The sequence below is a fragment of the Perissodus microlepis genome, chromosome 18 (assembly GCF_051167445.1).
Source record: "Perissodus microlepis isolate ML-2025 ecotype Zambia chromosome 18, ASM5116744v1, whole genome shotgun sequence".
Classification (NCBI taxonomy): Eukaryota; Metazoa; Chordata; class Actinopteri; order Cichliformes; family Cichlidae; genus Perissodus; species Perissodus microlepis.
This window is the reverse complement of record NC_140478.1, coordinates 25,365,675-25,391,477: the sequence shown is the minus strand read 5'-3', so window position 1 is coordinate 25,391,477 and position 25,803 is coordinate 25,365,675. Positions and strand designations below refer to the sequence as shown.

The following is a 25,803-nucleotide window of genomic DNA, read 5'->3' as shown; positions in this document are numbered from 1 at the left end:
CATGTCACATTTCTTGCAGACCTTTCTTAGTCTGAATGCTAAAAGAGAGAAGACATTTGAATAAAAATTCAAAAGTGCAACATTATTTCAAGTAACACTGACTGGTGTTGCAGGGAGTGAGAGCGTACGAACACAGAAATCAAGCTAGTGCAATGTGCTATGAAATCACACTGCTTGTTAGAGAATCTGACAAGCTGATGGATGATTTTTAATTCATCTTCCATGTCGGAAGATAACTCACCGACAGGGAGTCTTCTCCAACTTGACTGCTGGCCAAAGCCATGATGTTTGGAGAGTAAAATCTTTCATACATGGAGGCGCCTTGACAGGTGTCAATGATGAAGAGCAGCTCGTTGTACCTGGAGACAAACACACGCACACACACAAACAAACAGAGGATCATACACATTCTCAAACAAAACTGATGGGAGAATGCACAGCTGGCATAACACTCATCCATTTGTTCCAATAAACAGATATCACACAAACCTTCTAACCATCTTTCATATTGCAGTTACCATGGTGACCAAGAAAAACCAACAGCTCCATTCAGTCCTGCTAACACTCCCACGCACACAGCTTAACCACCACCCCCTTCCTTTCCCTTCCCCTTCCCTCCAAAACACTACATTTCACTACAACTTCTTTCCCCTGTTTAGACAAACATGTAGAGACTGTCACATCCAGTAGACTTAATCGAGGTGGTTTGGGGATGATAAAGGGAGGTCTCTTCGGTGGCTGTAATTTAGCAGTTCAACCCTGCAATTATCACATCAGCATGAAAGCTGGCGTCACTGAGCTTTTATCCAGTAGCCTGGAGCCTGACTGTAACCCAGACACTCACCGTTGATGATAATGGGTTTGGACAACAATAGAGGCACTCGCAGCAGCAAGGTGAAAGCTCATTTACCATCTCGTGATTTACAAATTAAGCAAAGCAGTTAACTAAATAGTAACCCCAATTACAGAACACAACAGCCTCTACTTCTAGAAGAATTTAGGAAAACATGACAAGTTCAAGGTAATTTCAAGAGTACTAATACAGAGAATGCTGTGCTAACACTTTGTAATCCCTAACTTATCCCACATAAAACACGATCACATGATGTAAAGTATAAAATTTAAATAGATAATGAAGGCCACAAGGGACAATACGATCTATTTACTAAGTTCAACAATTAGTTTGTTTCTTTTTGTACTCCAATTTGTACTCATAAAATTTCCACCTGAAATGATTCCTTAGTTAATTCATTCGCTAAGGGGTGTCAAATTCAATTTAAGATCACGCTGGGAAATGAGAACCACATTAAGGGTGAGATCAAGTTTACTGAAATTCTTTAATTAAACTGAAAATGCAAGTCCAATATAGTCTTCACATGTACAAGTTGGCTTAAGTGAAGCCCAGGCCAAATAGTGCAATGTTTATAATGCACAGTGGTTTGGAGCATTTAACATTAAAACATATGTCAAAATACTGAATCTGTAATTTTATTTTTCCATATATTTCTACAAATCTTACCCAATGGTTGAAATGTGAAATTTCACAAAGTTAAAAGTAAAACCTCTAGATTTAGCTGGGAGAAACCCAGCTACACTAAAGCGTCATTTTCACCGTCCTTGGCTCCGTTTCTGTGCTGATGTGCAGATTCAAGACAAAGCAAATTTCATTCTTTGAAAACAGCAGTCATCTCAATGCAAATATACACGGGTCACTCTTTATGCCTTCAGAGTCAGCTTTTATATTCTGTGCCATTTTCTGTGAGCTAGCTTGTTATTTTGCAGCTGCAGTGGCAGTGTGCCCGTCTGTTTAGTGTGGCATACAGACACAACGAAGGGGGACGGATCTGAAGTAATACGCTAGCCAGATTAAACTTTGCAAAGGACCAGATATGGCCTAGAAACCTTGTGACTGCCACACACACATTAGCGAATCATTGTTCCTAGATTTGTCGTTGTTTATTTTACTAACAAAACTAGACATCCAACAGCTTCAGCTTCAGCTATACATAAAAAATTGTTAGTTTCAGACCGATTGATAACAATTCCTATCGAATTTATTAATTACTCACTAAATATGGCCCAGATAAATGTTAAAACCCATGGATAGATGGTTCAACCAGTTAAAAATTATTATCTGTGAATATTTTCCTGCAAGTTTTTGCTTCCATCACGAATGTACAATAGGCAAGAAAAATACTTAAACAATGAAATTTAAAGATTTTTTAAATATACAGATGGTTTCATGGCCTTCAACTTAGCCCTTTAGATTCACACATTCAGCTCCTCATTTAACTACTGTATTCCTACTGCATATAAAACTTAATCTACAATTTACAGGCAGGAAAAAAAGAACTATCAAGGCTACACGTTGATGTTCCCAATGACAAATTAAAGCCCAGAACTACCTTTCAAGCTGAGCTGAAGCTATTTTTAAAAAAGCCTGAATAGAGAGTATACAGTTTCACTGCACTGACAGCACTCTTTCAACCAATGAAGTCATTTGATACACACAAAGCAGAAGCCTTGATAAGAGAACCAATTTAACATAACACACCTCTTATAATCATCTGTTTTGCTTGTTATAAAGAATCAACAGAATGGGAACCTCCTGATAAAGTTATAATACTCATAGGCTGTGATGTTTTGTGCTGTTAAATGCTTGTTGGCATGCTGCACAGCTAAGTGCCCTGCAGGGCATAGAAAAAACAAGTAAAGTAGACCTGACAAACGGGATTATTTGAAGTCACTTTTCAGTTTATTTACCTTCTTTTCTGCCACATCTGCTCAAAAGCATCTGCCAGTTCCACATTACTAATCTCCTCAGAGTCCTGGAACTTCAGAAAGCCATTCCCACCGTGGCCTGTTAATCAACCACAGATTAAAAATAATTAATTAAACTTTGTTCAACTTTAATTACTTCAACTTCATAGGTACATTTTTTCCTTTTAAGTACCTGTCAGGTATATGAGGATGTTGCTTCGATCATCAGAAAGGAGGCGTTTAGAGCGTGGTGTGCTGGGAGGCAGGCGCCCAGTCAAAACTCGCAGGAAGTTCTCCACAGTTACCTAAGGCACACACGGTACAAACCTGTGGTCATTTTTCATCTATGTCTCTGACAGGAAGTAGTAAATTAGTTGTTAAATAAAACTATTCAAAGATTGAAACTATACAAAACAAAAGCCAGTAAAAAGAAAAGTTAGTGATGAAAAGTCAATTCGTAATATTTAAATTGTCATTGGTAGGATCAGTGTAAAGTAAAGTGTGCGTGTTAGTCCCCATAGGGAAATAGTTCCTCTGCATTTAACCCATTCACCCAGTGAAGCAGTGGGCAGCCACCAATGCAGCGCCCGGGGAGCAGTGTGTAGGGACGGTACCTTGCTCAGGGGTACCTCAGGGTAGCCGTTCAGTGGAGTCGAACCCCCGACCTTCTGATCATGGGGCCGCCACTCTACCTACTGAGCTATCCCTGCCCAATGTAAGTGACCACATTTTTGATCTTCTCCACTTATCCTTTAATTAAAATTTGATAATCAGCTCCTACCTGAGTTTTTTCTCTGTTTTTTAATGATTATTGGTTTTTGTTGCACACGAATGTGGTGTGACAGCAAACAAAGACTGGCAGTACAGTGTCATTGTATTTTTAAAAAGGCACAAAACAGAGTGAGTCGTTAAAAAACAATGAACTCGCCTTAGTCCATAATAATCAGAAAAATAAATAAAAACCGGCTGGGCCCCATTTTAGACGTGTAGATTATAAAATGTCCTGGTCAATAAAAATGTTGCCTTGGACATAATCCGTTTCATTTTCCCATTCCATGGGTATATTTATCTCCTCAAGTTATTTTACGCAACACTGAAGGTGAAACACAGCATGTGAGACTGTCACATAAATCACAGTAAATGTTTATATAACAAGCTGAGCAGAATCAAACTGTCTGGGGTAGGAAAATATTTACAATTTATGCCAAAAAGTCATGAACATTTGTGATTATGCTCAAGCGATTCATCTTTTTCTGGCTTCAAAATACCCAATTTTTGCATTTAGACTTTAAAAATCACTCAGGGCTTGTTGATAAACATAAGGCTAACACAAGTGTTGCTTCACAGAATGAAGGTGAGGTGTAAACACCTGAACTGACCTCATAACCTCGATAGTCCACTTCCACATCGTCACCATACACATTCAGCTCCATGTTTTTGTGACTGAACACTGTAGCGGGTTTGGGATTTCTGTGGTTACAAGCCATGTCATCAGCCAGCATCAGAACTATGTGGCTGGTGATTAAAAAAAGAGAAAAACAGAGTTAATATGATGATATTGAAATAAGTAAAAGGACAACGGCTGCTATGAAACACGTTAATTGTTATGTTATGAAGGATAATGCATTTAGCCTGAAAATTAAATTGCATCAGTTTGTTTATTGATCTTACAGTTGGACCAGCTGTTGAATATTTTGAAACTTTTGACATTTGCTCCCACCAATCATACAGTCAATCGCTAACCAGCACTACCACCACAAGTACTGTGTAACTCTCCAGAGCCAGGACTGATTTCTGAACCTTTACTATCTCGAAATAAAATGAAAACGTATTAGTATATGCACACTTGTTCATCCTGTTGCCACTGGTGCCCTTCTACACAACACAGACCTTGTCAAACGTATTTGCCTTATTCTCCACGTTGGATGTTTTATTTTACCGCAGCTCTCCATCTGAGAAAGGCCCCAGAACAAACAACAAAACAAAGTAGGCTGTGGAAAAACTCTTGAGCACTCACTTAATTCATTTTGACACAATACAGGCACCTTGTAGAATGGACAGCATGTTCTGAGCTGCTCTCAGCTAAAGCCAAGCCTAACAATGGACAGCACCATAGACTCAGTAAACTTATTCAGAAGTCCGGTTCGGCCCTGGATGTGGCCGTGGACAATCGATGTGCAATAATAGTGAGCAGGACAATGTCAAAACTCCTCTGAAAGTCCAGTAAAATATCCCATACCCTCTAAACAATGTTCTGGCTAGCCAGGGGTTCAGCCAAAGACTAACAGCATGAGCTTCTTCATTGCAGTAGCTGTCCAGTTACACAGTTCCTCTTTCTAATGTACCTCTTTTTAATCAATTTTTGAGCAACTTTTACAAAACACTTCACCTGCTGGGATGAATAAATTTCTCCCTTAACTACTGAATACACAATGATAATTAAAAATGATAGATTATATTTCTGTAACTGAACAAAGATTAGTTCATTGATAGTCAGAATACATATTTCTTTCTTTCAGAAAGCAACTGCATAATATGCTTTGCCTTGTTACATCCAATAATAATTGTAATGTCGAAAGATAGTTTATGTTGTTGAGTCTTTAAAATATCTGCAATTGACTGCAACTGTATTTTCAACACTGATTACTCTGGAAAATATATTTTCTAATAAACTGGTTTCTCTTCATCGTGCATGAAAATATTGAAAGGTCCCCATTATAAATTTACCTACTGATCAACTTGACCTCTTCAGAATGTCTAAAATCCAAATATATTACATTTACTACATTATAGAACCAAAAAATGTTTAAATTCCTCAAATTTTAAATGTTTTTGCTATTATAAGTGAAAGTTATTTTTAAACTTTACGTGATTGTGTGCAAATCAATGACTCAACAATCTGATTAATCGTTTTAATACTACAGTGACCAGGATAACTAAATATTTGCTCAATAAAATCAGCATTTAAGTATTAATATGTACTCACCCCTATCTCTACCATCACATTATAATTCAGTGGTTCCCAAACTTTTTTTGCTGGGCCCCCCTTGTTTTACAAGAAAAATGTTCGCGCCCCCCCCCTTCTCGCGCATGCACGCGCAAGAAGGGGGGAAACACATCCTCCAATCACACACACCCATATTTTGCTCCATTGCGGTTTATTTCACACCTCAAACATTTAATTTAACATCTGAAATAGAACTAAATCTGTTACACTGGTTATGCCTGACTACATCTGACAGACACTTCAGAATTCATATTAATAAGTATCCCCGGCCTTCACTTGTGGAGTCGTTCAGGGCTGTCTTTATGCCTGTTGCACCTCTACATGACAGCTTCTCCTAGCATTTCTATGCTTATAATACACAATGGTACTTTTTGGCTAAGCTTAACAACCTCAATAGCCTTTTCAACCTCAAATACCTCATGTCAATCCTGGCAAAATTTAAATTCTCGTGCTCGCCCTAAAAACTTCTGTATAGAGGTTTTTAGCTCTCTTGTCATAAATACAAATCATCTGCTAAGAACCCTGATGATATTTTTGAGCATTTACAATTTGCATATCACACCTCAAAGCTTATCCAGTCTTGTTTTTTTTTAATTTTGTTTTTTTTAACTATGATCCATCCATCTTCTTCCGCTTATCCGGGGCTGAGAAGCAGGGGCAGCAGCCTAAGCAGAGAGGCCCAGACCTCCCTCTCCCCAGCCACCTTCTCCAGCTTTCCCTGGGGAACACCAGGGCGTTCCCAGGCCAGCCGAGGGATATAATCTCTTCAGCGTGTCCTGGGTCTGCCCCGGAGCTTCCTCACGGTGGGACATGCCCCGAACACCTCACCCAGGAGGCATCCTTATCAGATGCCGAACCACCTCAACTGGCTCCTTTCAATATAGAGGAGCAGCGGCTCTACTCTGAGCCCTTCCCAGACTGAACCTCTCACCCTATCTCTAAGGGAGAGGCTAGCCACAATTCAGGGGAAGCCTATTTCTGCTGCTTGTACCCACAGCTGGTGACCATAGGTGAGTGAAACTTTTACTGTTATCCAGTAATTTTGAACTTTCAATACACACTTTTATTTTCACATGCCTTGATAACTCACTTTTCATGTGCATTTCCTCCTTAGCCCAGAACACAACTGCTAGGTTGCCTCTAAAAACTAGCGGGCACCTACATATAAGCCTTATTCTTATTTCCCTTCATTGGATTCCAGTGGAATGCCGAATGCTTTTTAAAATTGTTATTAACAACATATAAAGCCTTTCATTGCCAGTCCTTCCAACTGTCTGAACAGGGTCTCTTAAGCATGCTCTTATATTAGAAGCCACACAAGTTTTCATCAGCCTATCAAATCGGCTGAATCAGCAGTTGGTTTTCCCTAATATTTCTCCCATTATATTTGACCATAGCAACACCATATGCTTGTTTGTTTGTCTGTGTGCTGGAACTTATATTCTTACCTTAAATGTGTGGTTTTATCCCGATTGTGAAACACTTTGTAACTGTGTGTTTTAAAAGATGCTATACAAATCAAGTTGTTGTTGTTGTTGTTATCATCATCATTATTATTATTATTATTACCTGTCAGGGATGCCCAGCCTCTTCACACTTCTGTACACAGATAGAGTATTTGCCACATGTCGGTAGTTGAACCAGAATCTGGATGTGCACACCTGTTAATAAAGGCAAATGAAGAAGAGGCACATATATGTCTTCTGTTGCTCCTAACATCATCTATTAGCATTTACTCAACCTGAAAAATCAAAAAACACTCACCAGAACGGCCCAATTGTTCGTATGCCCACTGCTGAAGAACTGCCCTGCGCTATTCTGTGAAATAACCGAAAGAAGGTGAATAATTATTTGTTTTATCGGGATTTGGGGTCATATAAGCAAGTATATTCAGCATCAACAAAGCTAGCATGACAGCAGGGCTGGCTAGCATGACAACGATGTTTCTACCTAAAAATGCAACAAACCGAAGGGAAACCCGGAGCTACGTGAAAATAATAAACTCACCTCGATGTTGATGCTGTTTGCTAAAAAGCATGCTGACAATAATCCTAATAAAGTTAGTATTTTCATTGTGCAGCTCTGTTAGCAGTGGACATGTAGGAAGTGAAAACCGGTGGATCCACTCAGCAAGTGTTTCCGGTGGCAGACATTTTCAAAATAAAAGTGTTGATGTGAAAGATGAGACGGAGAAAATGCGGTGGGGGTTAGCAGTTTTAAAACAAATTGAGTTTTCTCTCGAGACTGCAGGTTTACTTGTCATTTGTTTCTGATCTACTTAAGTGCATATCAATTGTATATCTAATATATCTATTACTTGCGCAAGGCTCGTGTAACACAGCAGTAAAACATACTTACAACATATAACAAGAAGAGCACAAACATAATACGTTTATGAGAAAGAAAAATAAAACATTAATATAAATAAAACCTTAAATCTCTTGCTTACTTATTATTTTAGAATAACTAACCTAATTCAAGTTCCCATACCACTGAAGGGTCATGCTTGCACGCACAGGTTAATGTTAGGTTTCCTCCTTCAAATGACGGAATTCGTCATCATCATATGAACGTTTTCTAGATCTAGTAATTACTGTTAGTAAATGAAGAAAAAAAAAAACAATGTTTCTGTATATAAAAAAAAAGCTGGGGTTTATTGGAGAAATTTATAGACATTTAAAATGGTTTTTAACTTTATTAGTTAATCAGTTGCAGCAGTTGTGTTAGTTTCTCCTCGAGGGTCGCCATCCATACGTTAAGCTCATGTTCTCTGTTTTTTTATTTCCTTGTTTGTTTTCTTGTCTGCTGGTTTGTTCTCATTGACATAAATTTTTAATTCCAAAGAAAAATACAAGAAAAAAACCCTTTGTGTGGCTGCTTATTTTAAGTACAAGAGGCTGCAGTACACCTGACATCATCATCATTCTGCCAGATATGACTGGTGCCCTGATGAGAGAAAGAAAAGCAAACTAGTCATCAAATGATGCTGACAGCTTCATATTCAGTTGCCCTTGTTAGCTAATTGGTCAGGGACTCAGTAATGAGAAGTGACAAGTATATTACAGGCAGTAGACATTAAAAGTCTCGTGATGTTACTGCTAAAGAAGTCAAATAGTCCAGGGGCCCACTGTGAAATAGAGCTACATATCTTCCATGCAATTCTAATGCAACTTCAGAACCCAGCACACAGAAGGTTTTCGGGGAAACCAGCAGCAAAATCAGTTTTGACACACTGCAGGGAGCCTTTGCAGGACTGCCAGCCACTTTAATCCTCGGTACGTCTCCTGATTCTGCAACTTTTTGACCTGCTTCCTCAAGTAGTGTGCCTGCTAGGAGCTCATCATGGTAATGTCCTTTGTTAACTGCTCTAACAAAGCAGGTCTCAGCAGTGTACATCTGCTCAATACTCAACTTCAGTCCATAAATTAACATTTTATTTTCAAGCTGCAGTAACTGATTCTGGTATGAAATGGTAACAAGTTAGAATGATAATTGCTTTCTAAAGCATTGATGTGACTGAACTAATCTCATGTTATGTGATATAACAAACAAGTCTGTTGTCTAGTGGTCAAGAGGATTAGAGGCATTAAGAATCAAATCCTATGGAACAAACCAGGAAATCAAAGTGACCTTCCTTCCTGAGTTGCCTAAAAAAGCTTGACTGACTGTCCAGTGGAATCCACCTTTTGTTGAACTTTTCCACCCAACCCCAAACAAAAATATACATTGTTAAGCAATTCAAGAGATTATCCAGCTATATTTAGCTGCACCTAGAGTTAGGTTGTTCGGGTTATTCCACTCTGTTAGCCAATTCAATAATGCCACAATTTCAAAGTTGTCTTTACAAAAGTCAAGTGAGCTTCTTTGTATGTATGAATGTGGAGTTTTAAAGTCATTTATTTACAAAGCTATTTACAAATGCAATAAAAATGTGAAGTAAAGACTGACACACATTTCAGTGGGCATTGGGATATGTTGCATGTTTTGTTCTCTGGAAGTAATGGAAATATTAAGAAACTCAGACCACCCCTCACCCCCACCCCACCCACTGGAATAGACTGCAGCAGCCTAATTGGATGAGGGAAGGGAAATGGATAGATCCATCCATTTAGTTTTCTGGAGTCAATAAATACCTCTCATTTCAGAAGAAGTAATAATAATATATATAATAATATAATAATGTCACACTGTTAAGCATTGTTAAGGTATTAGTAAGGCATTAGCAAGTGGTAAATTCATCTTTTATATAGCACTACTCCTCCTTAGTTTGCCATTTATAAATATATATTATTATGACTAGGATTATGGTTATGATTATTACTAGCACTGATGTAGTAGATGGTATAACAGTAAACATTAATAGTAACATTAAACACTTGCTAATACCTTACTAATGCTTAATAAAGTGCTACCAAAGTAAAACTACTCCATTACAAACACTGAATTGAAACATAATTATTTTAGTAACAAAATATGGTTACTTAAAATAAACATATTCAAAATTCATATTCTTATGGACTCATATCTGATAAGCTATTTTTTTTTTCAAAAGTTTAAAATAAAAGTAGAATTTTTCAGCTACATGTAGACGCTACCATATTTGATCCGCTTTATTCCATTATTTTATAACCCACGATCGAATTAATCATGAATCAACACCAACTTTCAAGACTGAGGAGGAACGATTGAAAATGTAGAGCAGAGGCGGTGCGTGCGCTTTTTGGCACACAGCGCGCAACCTCTGTGCCAACCCAACGTCAAGGCACATACACGCACACACACAAACAGTCGGTGCGTGCTGGAAGCAGTCCGCTGTATAAGGGAAGACGGACAAGCCACGCATCTGCATCAGCGAGCGAGGAGGGTGGCGCGGTGGAATTGCCTGCAGGAATTCAGTTGTAAAGTACAAACAGGAGGCAAAAATGCGCTGAGCGGGAGTCTGTCCGGAGTTCGGTTATTAACCAAAGATTACTGCACCGAGTCGTCTGAAGAAAGGAAAAGAAAATCAAACGCTTCGGAGAAGTTGTCATTTCAGAGGATTTCCGTCTAGAGATGAATACCAACGATGCCAAGGAGTATCTCGCGCGGCGGGAGATACCTCAACTATTTGAGGTGAGAGCTGGTGCACGCTTTGAAGAGACAAACTGGGTATGTTTCGCGCTCAGGGAGAGTACACTAAGATTCATGGTCCATGCATTGCAAGATGCATGACAGTCACGGTAAAGATCCTTCCTTTGCGTTATCTGACGGTAGATGGAGGTGCGGATCACGTGGGCTGAAAGCGTATTTCAGGATTAAACAGTAGCTTAAAATAAGAGGGGAAATCATAATTTTTCAAACTCCCTCGTATATATATAACTGCTATTTAACTGCTATTGAAGTCTGCTGGGATATTATGTAAATACGAAAGTTACAGATGGTCATAGCTGGTGAAAGAGATACAAAGTCCGATTAAGTTGATTAATTCCTAAGCAGAGACACATATCAGAGCTCACAGGAATAAGATAATGAAATATATTCTTTCTCTTGAGGGGATGCTAAATTGGGTCATCCTCTTAATTACACTCATTCCCCTGCTGCAGTCAAGCTAATGTATGCAAGCAATCAGTGCCTGTTTATTTACAGTCAGTTCAAATTACATTGAGCACTGAAGTGCCACATCGTCGTCATCATCATCATAACTGCCTTTGCGTTTCATTCCTTACACTGCTGCCCCTGTAACAGTGTATTCATTATCAGAAAATGAGCACGTCAAATTGTTTTCAGGAAACTTCACAGCATGCTGCTGGTGGGAGATGTTAGTGAGGGTGGAGATGAAATCCCAGAGGAAGGTATTGTTTTGAAAACAGGATCGAGAGGACAAATGTCACACAAACATACGTTTGTGTTTTGGCTGTCAAGTTCGCTTTCATATTCATCGCAGTCAGTGCTGCTCGACAATAACACCAAGGTCATCAGGGGTATGTGTGTATTTGTCAGGCTGAGGCCAATTTCATGGACTTCTGGCAAAATGAGATTTTTATTGCTCTGGTGGAGCCGGGCTAAGGCAACCATGCTCTGCAGTTCAAAACTTCCCCTCATTAAGGTGGTGTGTTTGAGCACTGCCACGCTGTTCCACAGCAGCACATCGTAACAAAGCTGCAGCACTGCCACAGTGAACATCCCTTCTCTAAATATTGTATGAAACTGTATACATCATAATATCTTCCTCCACTGTTTCCTCCAGAGCCTGCTCACAGGTCTGATGTACTACCGGCCCGATGACCCCATTGAATACTTGGAAGGCTGTCTGAAGAAAGCCAGAGAGCTCGGAGGACCAGAAAAGGTGCGGTGGGATACTTTTGTGGGCCAGGAGAAGAAGTCACTTCCTCCTCTCAATGGAGGCCAGTCACGCAGGTCCCTCTTCAGAAATGGTGAGGAGGCAGTGAAACAGATTAGAGCTTAAGCAATTAGTTGCTTGGCTGATTTGTTTAAATGCAGCAGTTTGATTTACTTAAATACATTTTTTCTCTTGCTTTCGTTGGGTGTAAATTTAACCTACAGGTTGTAACCACTCCATGATCAGGCTCTGGGAATGCTCTATGTTATGTCTTTAGTTGACTAAAAGTCTTTGGCAGATTAATTGGCGCTGCGTTTCATCCCATTCTATTTTTGGCAAAGTTTCTTGGCACAATAAAAGATGCCAGCATTTCTACTTTTTGGCTCCTGCCTTCTTTCTAAGAAAGCCGACAGCAGTGCACATCTTTATTTCACACCAATCTGGCTCCCTGCTTGATGAGAAAGGGGTTTTGATGTTTGTGCTGAGCCCAGAAGCTTCACTGTACATATACACATAAAACTGTTACCACTGTCTTGGAACAAGAGATAGGAAAAAACTTTCAGAGCGCAATGAGAGAAGATGCTTTTTATTCTGGCACTTTAGTGCAAACTATAGCTGTACTTCACATAGATTTTAGACACATAGATAAGATCATATACATCCAAACCACATCTACAAAACTGACTAAAATTTTTGGAAGGAAACCTTCCTGCTTCCCGTTCAAAGACAGCGTGCATAGATCAAAGCTGTGCTACCATCACTGTCCTGTGGAATACACGTAGCTAAATATTTGTCTGAGCAGGAATATGAAAAAAAGTCTCTCCATTCATCAGTTATTGATTCCCAGCAGGAAGTCCCATATATGCAAAACTCTGTTTGAATTTGCAAAGCAAAGTGGAGTTCAGTTACAGCTGTCGTAAGCTAATGACTTTTTCCAGTTCAGCCATTCACCTTTTCTTTGAAGCGCAGCAGGAATGTACACAGCAGGGACCCATGAAAACCAAAACAAATTTCACCCATGCCATGCAGATAACACAGATGTATAGATCCACAGTTCATTAGTTCAAAAACATTTCGTGACGACATTTTTTTTTTTTTATATTTGACTTCCTCTTCTTGTAATATTGAACCTGGAAACTTTGCCTGCTGCAGTGTTTATCTGCTGGGAACTGTAGGCTAATCAGGGTTGTTGATTTCTGTTGCCTTTTGACAGCCTCCAAAAATGAAAAAATAAATATAGCTGCAAGGGAAGCCCACACTCATTTATTCTTATCTTGGCATGATTACCTTACTGATATGTTGAAAGTTTTAAGTTGTGGCATGTTAAGTTAAATTAAACTCTTTTAATTTTAACAAGCTGAACTGTTTACATAAAACGTCCTCTGGTCTCTTCTGATGCAACGAGTGCATCCATTGTCATGTGTTGTCCTTGCTACTAACTGTATGGTCAATACTATCCTGTGTAAGCATATGACACATGAAAACTATAACAGCTCCTGCTTCTGTTGGAGAAACTTGCACTTGTTATTTCTGTCTTTGCTAACTGTGTTATTGTTTTCGAAGCTGTATAATCGATGCTTTCATCACCAGAGACAGCAGGACAATTACCAAACCGAATGAAGCAGCTGTGTTTAAATTCATCACTCTAACTGCTTCATCTCTAATTTACTGTTTGTTGAAACAGACATGATTTATTTGGGGGTTTTCTTCTGAAATGAGAGTCTGAAATAAAGTCACAACTGCACATATAAAAAGACAGCGCAGACTTGTAGCATTGTTTAGCCGAGTAAATCAGCAGACACGAATGGTTTGAGAAGTTCATCAACACACAGATAAAAGCCGGCCTGTTTTGCTTGTTTAACACTTTCTATGTGTGTATGTGTTTGTCTGTGTGTCACAGTGTTGCCAGACAGCCCCAATTTCCCCTACAGACGGTACGACCGCCTCCCTCCCATCAGCCAGTTCTCCATCGAGAGCGACTCTGACCTGTCGGAGACGGCGGAGCTCATAGAGGAGTACGAGGTGTTCGATCCATCCAGACCACGACCTAAAGTCATCCTCGTCATCGGTAAAGAACCATTACAACAGACAAAAAAAAAATACCCAAAACAAACAAAGCGCAGTTACTGTAACTATAAATAGCATCCACTCACAAAAGAATGAGGAAACTTTGAGGCAAAATCAGGGTCAGGCTATTTTATATTATTTTCCTAATCTGATGTATTGGATTTCAAGCACTCATCCAGATTCTTTGGTGAATCATGCTTTCCACTAGATAATAAACAGCAAGATGCTTTCTGTTTGTGTGTTAACAGAGGACAACATTGCTGGGACTAGAGCTGCATCCATTTGTACTAAAAGATCAGCAAAATTACAGAGTGGAGGCTTTTATTTGCCCTGCTGATCTAGAAAATAATGGCCTGGACAGGAAACTATGAATCGGGCTTAAACAATTACCAGTGTTTTTCCTGGTATTTAAATACCAGGAAAAACACTGGCAACATGTTTTTCCTGGTATTTAAATATGACTCCGCCTCTCTACACTAGTGTCAGCAGGGTAGATCTTATGCCATGTCACTCACTATGTTAGACACTCACGCTCTCCTAATCTGATTTTCCTGACATGCCTCCATTAACCTGTCAAATACATTCATTAATCTTATAAATTAAGTGTGGCAGCTGCACAGTAAGAGTAATGACTGTTTCAGCTAGACTGAAAAAATGTTATTTATGAACTCTTTTTTTAACATAGTTTATTAGAGCTTTTTAATTAAGCACAAAAAGCACTCCAGTCTCAGTTAAGAACCTTTTAACGATCCTCCGCCGTAGTATGTTTCACTCTGGGATTTTCACACCCTGTAGAGTGGATGATAGTTTTTTTGTACTTGCTACACAAAGCTGGTTCCGATCTCTTCTCCGTGAGCACACTGTGGCCTATTTTAAAGGGGAAATAAACAGGATGACATCAGCTGTCATCTCTGTAGAGGATCATGGGAAAATGTTTTGTCTGTCAGGTTCACGAGAGAGACAGATTGACAGATGCGTGTCATTGAGAGGACTGTGGGAAAGACTGGGTCAAAGATAACAGAATAATCAAATGTAAGATGAGGCATACATTTGCTACACTGGGATCCTTCCACTGCTATTCTTTAATGTTAAACCTTATGCTGAATGGCAATTTTTGATTAAATGTATAGACATTTGGGGGTAATCAATAAAAGTCAAGCTGATATGGTGACATAGAAAAGAAAAAAATAGGTGAGAAATTATGCTTCACATAACTTCAATTTCTTAATATTGATATTAATTATTACATATATTTATATTACTATATTTTATCTGGCCTCCTACTATTGCTCTGTTAATTGTCGGATCTATAAATAGCTGCAGTGAGTAATGGCCTGCTTTTCTTGTAAGATGTTCTTTCTGTTGCCCCTCGTTAGTCTCAACATTTCTTTTATTACCTCTGCTGGGGTCCTTTGCTCAGAGCTTACAGACTTGATAGCCTCCATTCCTTTTTGTTAAGCAGTTTTCCTTCTGTTCAGGATTTCAGCACTTAGACCATCAGAGCTTTTCTCCACTGCCTTTGTCTGATCCTCTTTATTGGCATTTTTACGAACATTTTTGATATGCAACCACTGAAATAGGGAAGAAAATGGAAATTCCCTCCTTAATTTAGTGCATTTATGCACTATTTCACAGTGATGGAGATTTATAACAAAAGGACTATAAATACACAAAGGAAAGTTATACATTTCAGTATGTTTCTGGCTTTTTACATAGTGTTGCCTCTCTTTTAAAATATGGCATCACTGTTGGGGATTGAAACCAAGCGTATCTGGAGTGGTGTGTTTGTTGTATTCATTTAATGAGTAATTGAGTCTGATAGGCAATTTAATAGATCATATTGTAAAGAGGGCCACTTGCTGATTCCTGCCAATGGGGATACTTTTCTTTGTACTAAGAAATAAGGTAATCTCACAGCCACTTACACCTTTAGCAGATCATTTTTCCCCTTCTCATGGCTTTGATGCATTCATGCTGCAGATTCCAATACAGTTGTGTTTGTAGAACATTGGCATAGCTGGGAGGAGGGTCTGGCTAGCACTACAAAACATAAGCAAGCACAAATGGGATGATGTTTACAACTGGCAAGGAATTTCAAATGTTTCAGCCAGCTCAACAAATATCTCCCAAAACAAACTGCTTCTGTGCAGTTTTGCATGTATTTTGTCTGCAAGTTAAAGGTACAGAGGCTATATTTCCCAGGGAGAAAGAAAGTTGGTGTGGGATAAGTTCACTCTGAGAGATGGAGAACGATGTAAGAACGAGAGGACAGAAGAGAGATTATTTGATGAGATTATTTTCATTGATAAGGACTTGAGAAACTGGAAATTTAAAGCTCAGGTGATGTTCTGTTCTTAAAATAAAATCAGATTTGGATCTTCTGTATGCCTGATGTGCTGCTGGAGTTATGTTTTTTCCATGTTTTGAAATTTTTTGAAAAAAAAAAACTATACAGTTTTGTATAATATAGAGCAGGTTAGTTTGCAATACTGTGGCAAAGTTTACCCACTATGTTCGAGCGATGCAAGGTAGACTGTGGTGTTCATGGATGATGTTAGCGTGCATCAAGTATAGCAGTGGGACAGGAATCCTACTTCAACCCCTGGAGCTGACTGAGAATGCAAAGACACTGCATGCAGAAGAGGGTTGTCAGTCACAAGTTAGGTAGCTTTCTATGCATACCATTTCATCTGCGTCAATTTTCAGACGTCTTTTGCATCAGACCTTTACATGATGAGACAAAATAGTCATAGGATTGAGGATAACCTTCTTCTCTAAATATATTTGTGATTTTGTGCTTATTGCACACATACTGTACACATGGACATTTTGGGCACAGCTTCCATCTTAGCTGAATCTCAGGAGCCTTTTGTTTAAAGCATCCCGAGGCCTTGATTGCTGTAGTCCATTGTGATATAAACCCTACACCACCCAAGAATATTCTAATTATGATAACTAATTATAAGATGAACCCAGATACTGCCTGCCTCTGATGTCAGTGTTGAAGAAGAGATTTGCTGTTTCACTGAAACTCGTTTTCAGAATTTAAATCTAACCACCAATTTTCACTTATTTTCTTCACTTGGTTGCACACTCTTCATCTTTTTAAAATCATTTCTTAAAGTGGCTTCACCTTTCTTCACTCTGGAATGGCTTTCAGACTTTGGGGCATGCACCATTTCTGTGATAACACTCAAACAGCACTCAGGTTGTCAGGCCTGTAAAAGCCAAGTGAAATCTTTTAATGGGCTGAAACCTAACAAATTGTGTATAATGTTTGTCTTGCAGCAATTAAACACATGAATGATAATGATTAGATTTCATTATGGGCATTTTAACTCAAAATGTGTGTTTTACTGAACTGGGATTATTTTATGTGTAAATCCGTGTTGCTCTAAGACAGCCTATCCCTCCTCTGCACGTCCGTATCCTGTTAAAACAGTGAAAATGATTATTTGTTATCAAATGTAGGAGGTTCACACATACCTGTTTCAGACACACACACACTCCCTTCTCCCCCTGCACACACATATACCATAACACACAGTCATGGAGAGACACATAGCTCAGTCCCAAACACCCTCCCACTTACGTGCAAACACAAGCAGACTCATGCACACACACAGTCTCACAAACCCTGAGTATCTCTCACTCATACACACACGCGCCTACGCTAGCACGCCCACACGCATAATGTTTCACACCTTCTCGCGCACACACACGCACACACAACAAAAATTTTCCCAAAACATCAACAGCTCTCCCTTTGTGCCTAGGTGGCCCTGGCAGTGGCAAAGGAACGCAGAGCCTGAAGATTGCCGAGCGCTACGGCTTCCAGTACATGTCTGTGGGCGAGCTGCTGAGAAAGAAGATGATCCACAACGCCACAAGCAACAGAAAGTGGAGCCTGATCGCTAAAATCATCACCAACGGAGAGCTGGCACCACAGGTAGCAGAGACACAGAGAAGGAGAGCGGGTGAAGGGAGGGGGTGACACAGAAAGAATATGAGAAGAGGGATGAATGCCAAGCCTGTCCAATCACTCTCAGGTCATTATCACAGCATGCGTGTAACAAGGGACTAATTAGCAGCATCCATATCACAAGCGTGTTGGAAAGAGGCTTTTCTGTCCATCTTAGGAGCATCCATCTTTGCAGGATAATTATTGTGCCTGGGAGGAAAATCTATAGAGACCATCATTTGGCTGTTGGAGGTCCATTTTTAATCACTATACAGTGCAACACATGTTTAACATGAACCCTTTCTGTCCCTGTGCTACAACAAGGTTGTATCTGTTATTGAAAGGCACCCCGCCCTGTTTGGCACATTCATTTGGGATTAAAGTAGATGTAACATTTGTTGTGGTTCATTTCTGTTGCATCAGATTTCCATCTGAACATTTTACAAACTGGCTCAATAACATCAGAGGCTCATTATTGTAAGGCTGTTTTTTATGCTCTGTAGTTTTGATTAGTAGGCGTTTTTCAAATCTCACTCTGGTCTAGTGATTTGGACACAGAGATTTATTGTATTTCAAAATTCTCTCAAGTATCTCTTAATCATCGAGCCCAAGGTTGTCCATTTTTGGCTTCGCAGTTGTGGAGCTGTTGCAGATTGAACTTGAAAATACCTCTTTTGAGGGGACAGTTCAAAGAATTGGTTATGCTTTGAGGGGTTGTGGTTGTTAAGGTTTGGAAATGGATCTAAGAAGAGTGGAGAGAGTAAACCATTGCAAAATGATAAATAGACAGGTGTTTTAACCAAATATGGGTCATCTAACTGTTACCGTTTGAATATTATGGCTGTTTGTTATAACAGCCATAATATTCAAACATATCCAATATGATCTGAAACAGTCAACTTCCATCCACCCACACATCCTTATTCTTAGCCACTAATGCAGCTTAGGGTGCATAAGGGTGCACACCTGCTGCGTTTTGTCAGATTAAATCAAACTCTGGTTCAGTTCCCCCGTTTGTGCAGATGTGATCATGGTATTTACACTCGAGTTCAACCACAGCGAGACCTCTTTGAAGAAACTGGTTTGTTTATGGTGAGAATGTCATCCGACCCACATCCGGCTCAACTACCACGTGTGAGCTGCAAGTTTGAGCTAAACACCGTCTCTTAGCCAAAACCGATCAACTGATTTTGACCGCGGTAAATAAACTGTAGGAGTGAAAATTCCCTCAGAGTCCCACCGGAGCTTGAACCTATTCCAGCTGACAGGCTGATTGGAAAAAGCAGTAACTACGCCATACAGATAATCAGTCTGAGTTATGTGTCTAAATATATCAAAGGGTGAAAGGTACTAATGGGTCAGAAGCTGTCTCATTCACATTGACAAGACAAGGTTGTGATAATAATTAGAAGTTTATGTAGAAAAGATAAGAGCAAATGATGATGAACATGAGGAGGGTGGAGTGAGAAGTGTTAGTGATGTCACAGACGTGCAGATGCGTGAAAAAGCCATTTGCAGTATTGGTGTTGTCAGTAAAACAGATGGTTTCTAGGATGGAGGGAGAAAGAGAGGCCAGACCTATTTAAACTCAGTTCTGAGGCTTTCACAGGTGTGCCCAAATCCCACTAATGGCCCTCCCTGCCTAGAGACTACTGCAGGAGGAGCACCCTGGAGTGTAGAGCAGAAAGTGGAGGGACTATAAGAATCAGCAGAAACAGGGTTTTCATCAGATATTCAGTTTCTTTTTTTTTTTTACTGCAACACAAAATTGTAAATAAATTATTTCAAAAGCACAAAAATGATGGAGTCAGAAGCCACATCATTTTGCTGCTGCATCAACCACCAAATACATTTTATATTCTGTATCTCATGACAACAAGTGTCATTACATATTTGTATAAAGAGACGTCTTCATCTTATTCTCTGTGAATTGTCACAGTTAAAGACCAAAAAGAGTCCGTAATAATAAGATTCAGTTAACCAATCAGTATTAGACTGGTCATCAACAGCAGAGACAGCAGGGTAAATTTTTACATGGGATCACACCTTAGTAAATAAAATTCCCTAGAGAGAGTCCAGGGCTATTATTAAATATCCTGAAAAAGCTTTAGAATGGTCTTTGAGTTGATAGCATTTCACTGCAGATATGCTGTGAAGAATAAATCCTCCCAGTGATGCAAAGAAGATGTGCGAACCTAAAACCACAAAGAACAAAGAGTGTTCGTCCTTCAGGTTTAATTTCCTGCCAGTACGCAGATTTGAAATGCCACTTCTTTATCTGAAACTGAAATCTCAGATAATATTCTAAGTTATCTACACACAGCATGTCTGTAGAGAATTTTGAATAAAAAATATACAATGTAGTACCATACATACTAATATTTATTTTCCAATGAGTCATTATGTTGCCTTTAGCTAAATTCACTCCTTTTTGTGAGCCTAAAGCTGTTGAAAAGGAGCCTTTTTGAAGCAATTACATCATTAAGTAGACTTTAGGTGTTAAAGTGAGGCATGTTTATCCATTAAATTTTCAAGTGTCATTCACCAGCTTCACCTTCTTGTCCAAATATGAGCACTTTTGACTCCAGATAAACAAGACGGTGAAGTGACAATTTCTTGGCTTTAACGTGTAGTTCACAGTCAGTGGGTAATGTCCCAGTGATCGCGTTCTCTACCCCTGTTTGTGTATCTGCAGAATCTGCAGGTGAAGGTAAAGCGTTGTGCCAAAGATTTCACTTTTATCAACATTTTTAGTTTAGTTTTCTACAGTTGTACTCATTGATCAGTGTGAAAGTTTACCTTGGTTATCCTTTGGATCTAGTGGAAGCCCAAAAACCTGACCATAATCCCAAAAAGCCAAGTCAGCAGAGTAGGTGAGCACAGGGCTGAGTCTAAACAAGATGCATTTGTTTCCTCATAAATCAGTTACCTTTAGTGATATAAGCAACTTGTCTTGTTAAGACATGACATGGGATCAGGGTCCGATTAGTGGCAAAACTATTTATATATATAGAACAGACAGAGAACAAATAAAACAAGGATGCACAAACATTGTGGTACTTGTGTGGAAATACTCTGCTTGGGTTTCACTGTTTAACACAAAATGCAGAAGCACACTTTGATAAAGTACTTTTTCAGATGTTGGAGGTCTTACCAGGAAATGCATGCTCTCTCTTGTGGTTTTTGTGTAGGCTAGGGGAGTGATACCAGAGTTTGTGCCACGTGTTTTCCTGTATTAACCTCTGGGAGAAATAAGTATGTCACTAATGCTTCTGTGTATTAAGCTTTGGTTAAACATGAATATATTTTCTGTAACGATATAAAAGCAGCTATTAAGAGTTCATCTTTTGTATAAAATGATGAAACTCCCACTTTTCGGATGTACACAATGAAAACACCCAGACGAATGGTCTATAAACTGGTTATATAGCACACTGAACAATTGTAACACAGACGCGAGCCCCCACCTGCTTAATGACGTACTTCTCAGGTTCTGTTGCGTCATGAATCACCTTCAGGAATCGCCTAGTTCATCATTTATCATCCCTTACTTGCATGTCTGGTAAGACATCGCGTCGCCGTGTCGCCATTCACTACATGTCAGTCCAGCAACCGGTGAGATAAACAGCAACGTGGGCCGAATTGCAGACACATTAGATATGATAAAGTGACTTGCGGCTGTTAGGTATTTAATTTCCCACCATAATTAGTTTAGCAAAGCAGATTAGAATTTGGTTTCTTAATGATTCTGCATATAATGAAGGAGGCAAAAACGCTCCTGAGTGTGTAAGAAGGCTGTTATTCAGAAGCTTTAAACAAGAGCCCAGATGACAGTACTGTTTTTGTGCATACTCAAGGACTTCTTACTGATTCACAGCTGGTCTTTAGCGGTGTCTGAGGTCATGTGCATTTTTTTCTCCCATTTTATTCCACATGAATTCAAAAGATTTATTAATTATAAATTATAATAGTTGCTTAAAGAAGAGTTTGGAGTCATTTTGATAATTTGTCAGTGAGTCTTAGATCCAAGAAGTCATGGAGTTTACTTTGAGAGTTGAGTATGAAGCCTTAGAAATGGAAGAAGTCATTTGACATGGGAGTGCATGGATTTGCTTTCATGGAAAGGAACAGATGAGAAGATGAATACCGCTGTCATGACTGAGAGTTAAACATAAAGCTGGAAGACTTACACTCACATTAACCATGTTTACCACAGACAAACTTTCGGGATACATAAAGTATATTTTTGCAGTTGTGGTCAGAAGGTTACATACACTCATTATAATAATTAGTTTGACAGCACTTTTTGGATTAACCTATACTCAGAACAATGGGAAAGTCCAAGGAGCAATTTCTAAATGGGTCATCAAACAATTGTACATGAGTACAAGTTATTCAGACGTGTCACCACTTTGCCAAGATCTGGAAGATGACCCAAACTGACCCCTTCAGGTGAAAGGAAACACTTTTTGGGAACAGCCCAGGAACCATCCAAGTCTCAAGCTTTCCATGAACTGAAAACTGCCTTTGATACCAGCATCACTGTCCACAGGGAAGCACCATGAATAGGACATAAATGAATAGGCTGGATCTCAGGAGGATGTATATCGAGGCTGTATTATCGTTCCAAGTGAGAAAAAGAACAGTGCAAAGAAATCATTAAAAGTCCAAAATTACCCTGTCACTCATGGCCATATTGATTGTATGTTAACCTCTGATCGCAACTCTATCTCATCTATCTTTTCTTAAAAATCGAAACTATTATAAAGGTTCAGTTGTCATTTATTTCCAGGTCAAATGACTCCATGGGTATTCATCATTTCCAGCTTTCACCTCTGTCCTTTAATATTTGTGGCTTTTTTTTTTTACTCTCCATTGCAAAATTCATTGGTCTCAGTTCAAGCAGCACTCAAATATTGTTCAGTCAACACTCAGTCTGAAAAAAGTTAAGTAAATATGAAAACTGTCAATGGTCTTCTGCTTTTTGCACTTACTTATTAATTCTGATTTCTGGCATTTTAATCTCAATAAATCAGAAATAACTTGTCTACTAGGAGTACGAGTTCAGAGTCACTTTTATTAGTCGATTTACTGAGCAGAGATCTAAGTACTATCTGTGCCTCACAGACACAACATGTCCTTTGGCATTGTTGCTGTGATGGCCAACAGTGAATGAAAACTTCCAGCTTGTCCCACTGGACATTTGTTCTTTTTTTTTTTCTTTTTTTTTTGCCTGTCCCGTTTGGTTCTTTTGCCATCAGAATTATTGTCTAAAGGCGAGGAAAGATGCCCAACGGATTTACTTTACCAAATTGACCATCCCAGCCTTGCCGTAATGGTCTATTTGATTCACCTTTTATTGTTTATTTTATTTATTTTTTTATTTTCACTTGCTAGATACGGGACAGACTTGAATGAGGAAAAGAAAAGGGAGAAAGGAAGAAGGGGGAAAAAAAACAGCGGAGAAGAGGGACGGGGATAAAGGGCAAAAAAACAAAAACCAACTAAATAAGCAGACAAAAAAATACATATATCAATCACCTGGATCACCTGTTGAGAAAGAAAAAAGAAAACAAGCAGAACAAAAACGAGAGCAACATAATAAACAACATCACGATGATATATGGGAATATAACAGTAAATACTAAATATTAAACATTATTGTGCAGCACGTAATATCGACAGCGCACAGTGTGCTTTGAGGTAGGAGCCAAAAAGGGTGTAGTTTCTGTGTGTGAGCACCCGTGTGTACACCTGTGAGCATGGACGTGCTTGTTTTTAAAAGGTTCCTTCATGTAATGATCTGCTAGAGGGTGTGGGGAGCCACTGCCCCGTCCACCAGGGCATGAAGCAGGTATGGAGGAGATCAAAACTCCAGACATCCAGAGGCCCCCAGAACACAAGAGACCAAGGAAGACCAACAGAAGGGCAGCTGCGCCACTATCCCAGAAAGAGCTGAGGAGAGTCCCAGATGAGGGATCACTCAGCAGCCGCGGAGCAGAAGCCAGGGGGGGTTGCAGTGACGTGCCCATGAGCTCCGCCGGCAGCCAGCTGCGCCAGAGTGACCGAGCCCCAGGCCGAGAGGCCGAGGGCACCCCACCCCCGAAGTGGCCTGAGCAAGCCCCAGGCTCCAGGCCCCGATAAGCAGCCACCAAGGAGTGAGCCAGTGTGTACCTGGACGCCCATCCCTGGACACAAAGAACCACCAACGCACCGATGTCTGAGGGCGTTTGCCACCGGCAGGGGAAGAGGTGGGGGGGAGATAGGTCTCCATATCTTAGAGGGCCTGAGATGTCCCCATTTCTTAAAAATCGAAACTATTATAAAGGTTCAGTTGTCATTTATTTCCAGGTCAAATGACTCCATGGGTATTCATCATTTCCAGCTTTCACCTCTGTCCTTTAATATTTGTGGCTTTTTTTTTTTACTCTCCATTGCAAATTTCATTGGTCTCAGTTCAAGCAGCACTCAAATATTGTTCAGTCAACACTCAGTCTGAAAAAAGTTAAGTAAATATGAAAACTGTCAATGGTCTTCTGCTTTTTGCACTTACTTATTAATTCTGATTTCTGGCATTTTAATCTCAATAAATCAGAAATAACTTGTCTACTAGGAGTACGAGTTCAGAGTCACTTTTATTAGTCGATTTACTGAGCAGAGATCTAAGTACTATCTGTGCCTCACAGACACAACATGTCCTTTGGCATTGTTGCTGTGATGGCCAACAGTGAATGAAAACTTCCAGCTTGTCACACTGGACATTTGTTCTGTTAAATGTCATCTTTCAGCATGCGGGGTTAAAGGTTATATTTTAAATCAGATTACAGCCTTTTGCAAAACCAAACGTAGTAGTTTTCAGTGCACACATGGAGCACATAGCACGACCTTTTGGCTGAGAAACTTGTTCCTAACTCCGTTGTCACTCTTCCAACTTATAAATACAGATTTTATTGCATGTTAAAAGAGCACCCTCCAGTATTACTGCTTCCAAAGAGTGGCAGTATTTGATGTCCAGGAATCAGAAATGATTGGCTTTACCCACATTAAGATTCCTGCATGTACCATTTATAGCTAATTCTCCCCCAAAGGCAAAGAGTATGTAATTAGTTTGTTTGTCTGCGTAGCTCTTTGCTTCTTAGCAGTCTAGCATCCGGTTTTCCTGATATCATTTTCAAATTTTGTGTGATGGTAGATAACAGAAATAGGTCGAGCTGATTTCATTTTGGTGAAAATCAGGTCAAGGTCAAACCAATGTGAGAAACAGTAAAAACTTTATATTACACACAAATTTCTATTTCTATTTATTTTTTTTTATATAACACTTTTAATTACAACAGTGGTGTTGACCAAAGTGCTGTACAAACATACAAATTACACAATAAAACAACACACAATAAAATAGCAATATCAATTAACATCAATGCCAAATAGCTAATAACAAATAAATAACTAAATAACTCTCATGCAGTATTAAAAGCCAGTGAGTAGAAATGTGTTTTAACCTCCTAGGACCTGGCGTCCACATATGTGGACATCACATTTTGGGTTATTTAGACTAAAATACTCAATTTTGCTCTACATGGGCCTGATATCCACTTACGAGGACATTATACTGCTACTGTTCTATCAAAATTTTAAACGAATATCCTCATATGTGGCTCTCATTTTTCTTAGAAACAAAAATAAGGT

The 25,803-nt window shown here is 39.3% G+C and overlaps 2 protein-coding genes across 2 annotated transcripts in view; one reads left to right on the top strand and one right to left on the bottom strand.

Annotated features, from left to right (window-relative positions):
• Positions 1-8,061, bottom strand: part of pigk (phosphatidylinositol glycan anchor biosynthesis, class K) — a 33,628-nt gene extending 25,567 nt beyond the window's left edge. Inside the window, exons 1-7 of the mRNA XM_084913655.1 lie at positions 7,775-8,061; positions 7,532-7,585; positions 7,337-7,428; positions 4,140-4,275; positions 2,954-3,065; positions 2,764-2,860; positions 242-359 (exon numbers count right to left, since the gene is read on the bottom strand). Of these exons, the coding sequence (XP_084769781.1) occupies positions 242-359; positions 2,764-2,860; positions 2,954-3,065; positions 4,140-4,275; positions 7,337-7,428; positions 7,532-7,585; positions 7,775-7,840 (675 nt within the window). The 5' untranslated portion in view covers positions 7,841-8,061. The remainder of the gene's footprint in view (positions 1-241; positions 360-2,763; positions 2,861-2,953; positions 3,066-4,139; positions 4,276-7,336; positions 7,429-7,531; positions 7,586-7,774) is intronic.
• A 2,435-nt stretch (positions 8,062-10,496) lies between these two features.
• ak5 (adenylate kinase 5) overlaps positions 10,497-25,803 on the top strand; it is a 117,380-nt gene continuing 102,073 nt past the window's right edge. Inside the window, exons 1-4 of the mRNA XM_084913654.1 lie at positions 10,497-10,879; positions 11,994-12,180; positions 13,987-14,154; positions 17,930-18,102. Of these exons, the coding sequence (XP_084769780.1) occupies positions 10,820-10,879; positions 11,994-12,180; positions 13,987-14,154; positions 17,930-18,102 (588 nt within the window). The 5' untranslated portion in view covers positions 10,497-10,819. The remainder of the gene's footprint in view (positions 10,880-11,993; positions 12,181-13,986; positions 14,155-17,929; positions 18,103-25,803) is intronic.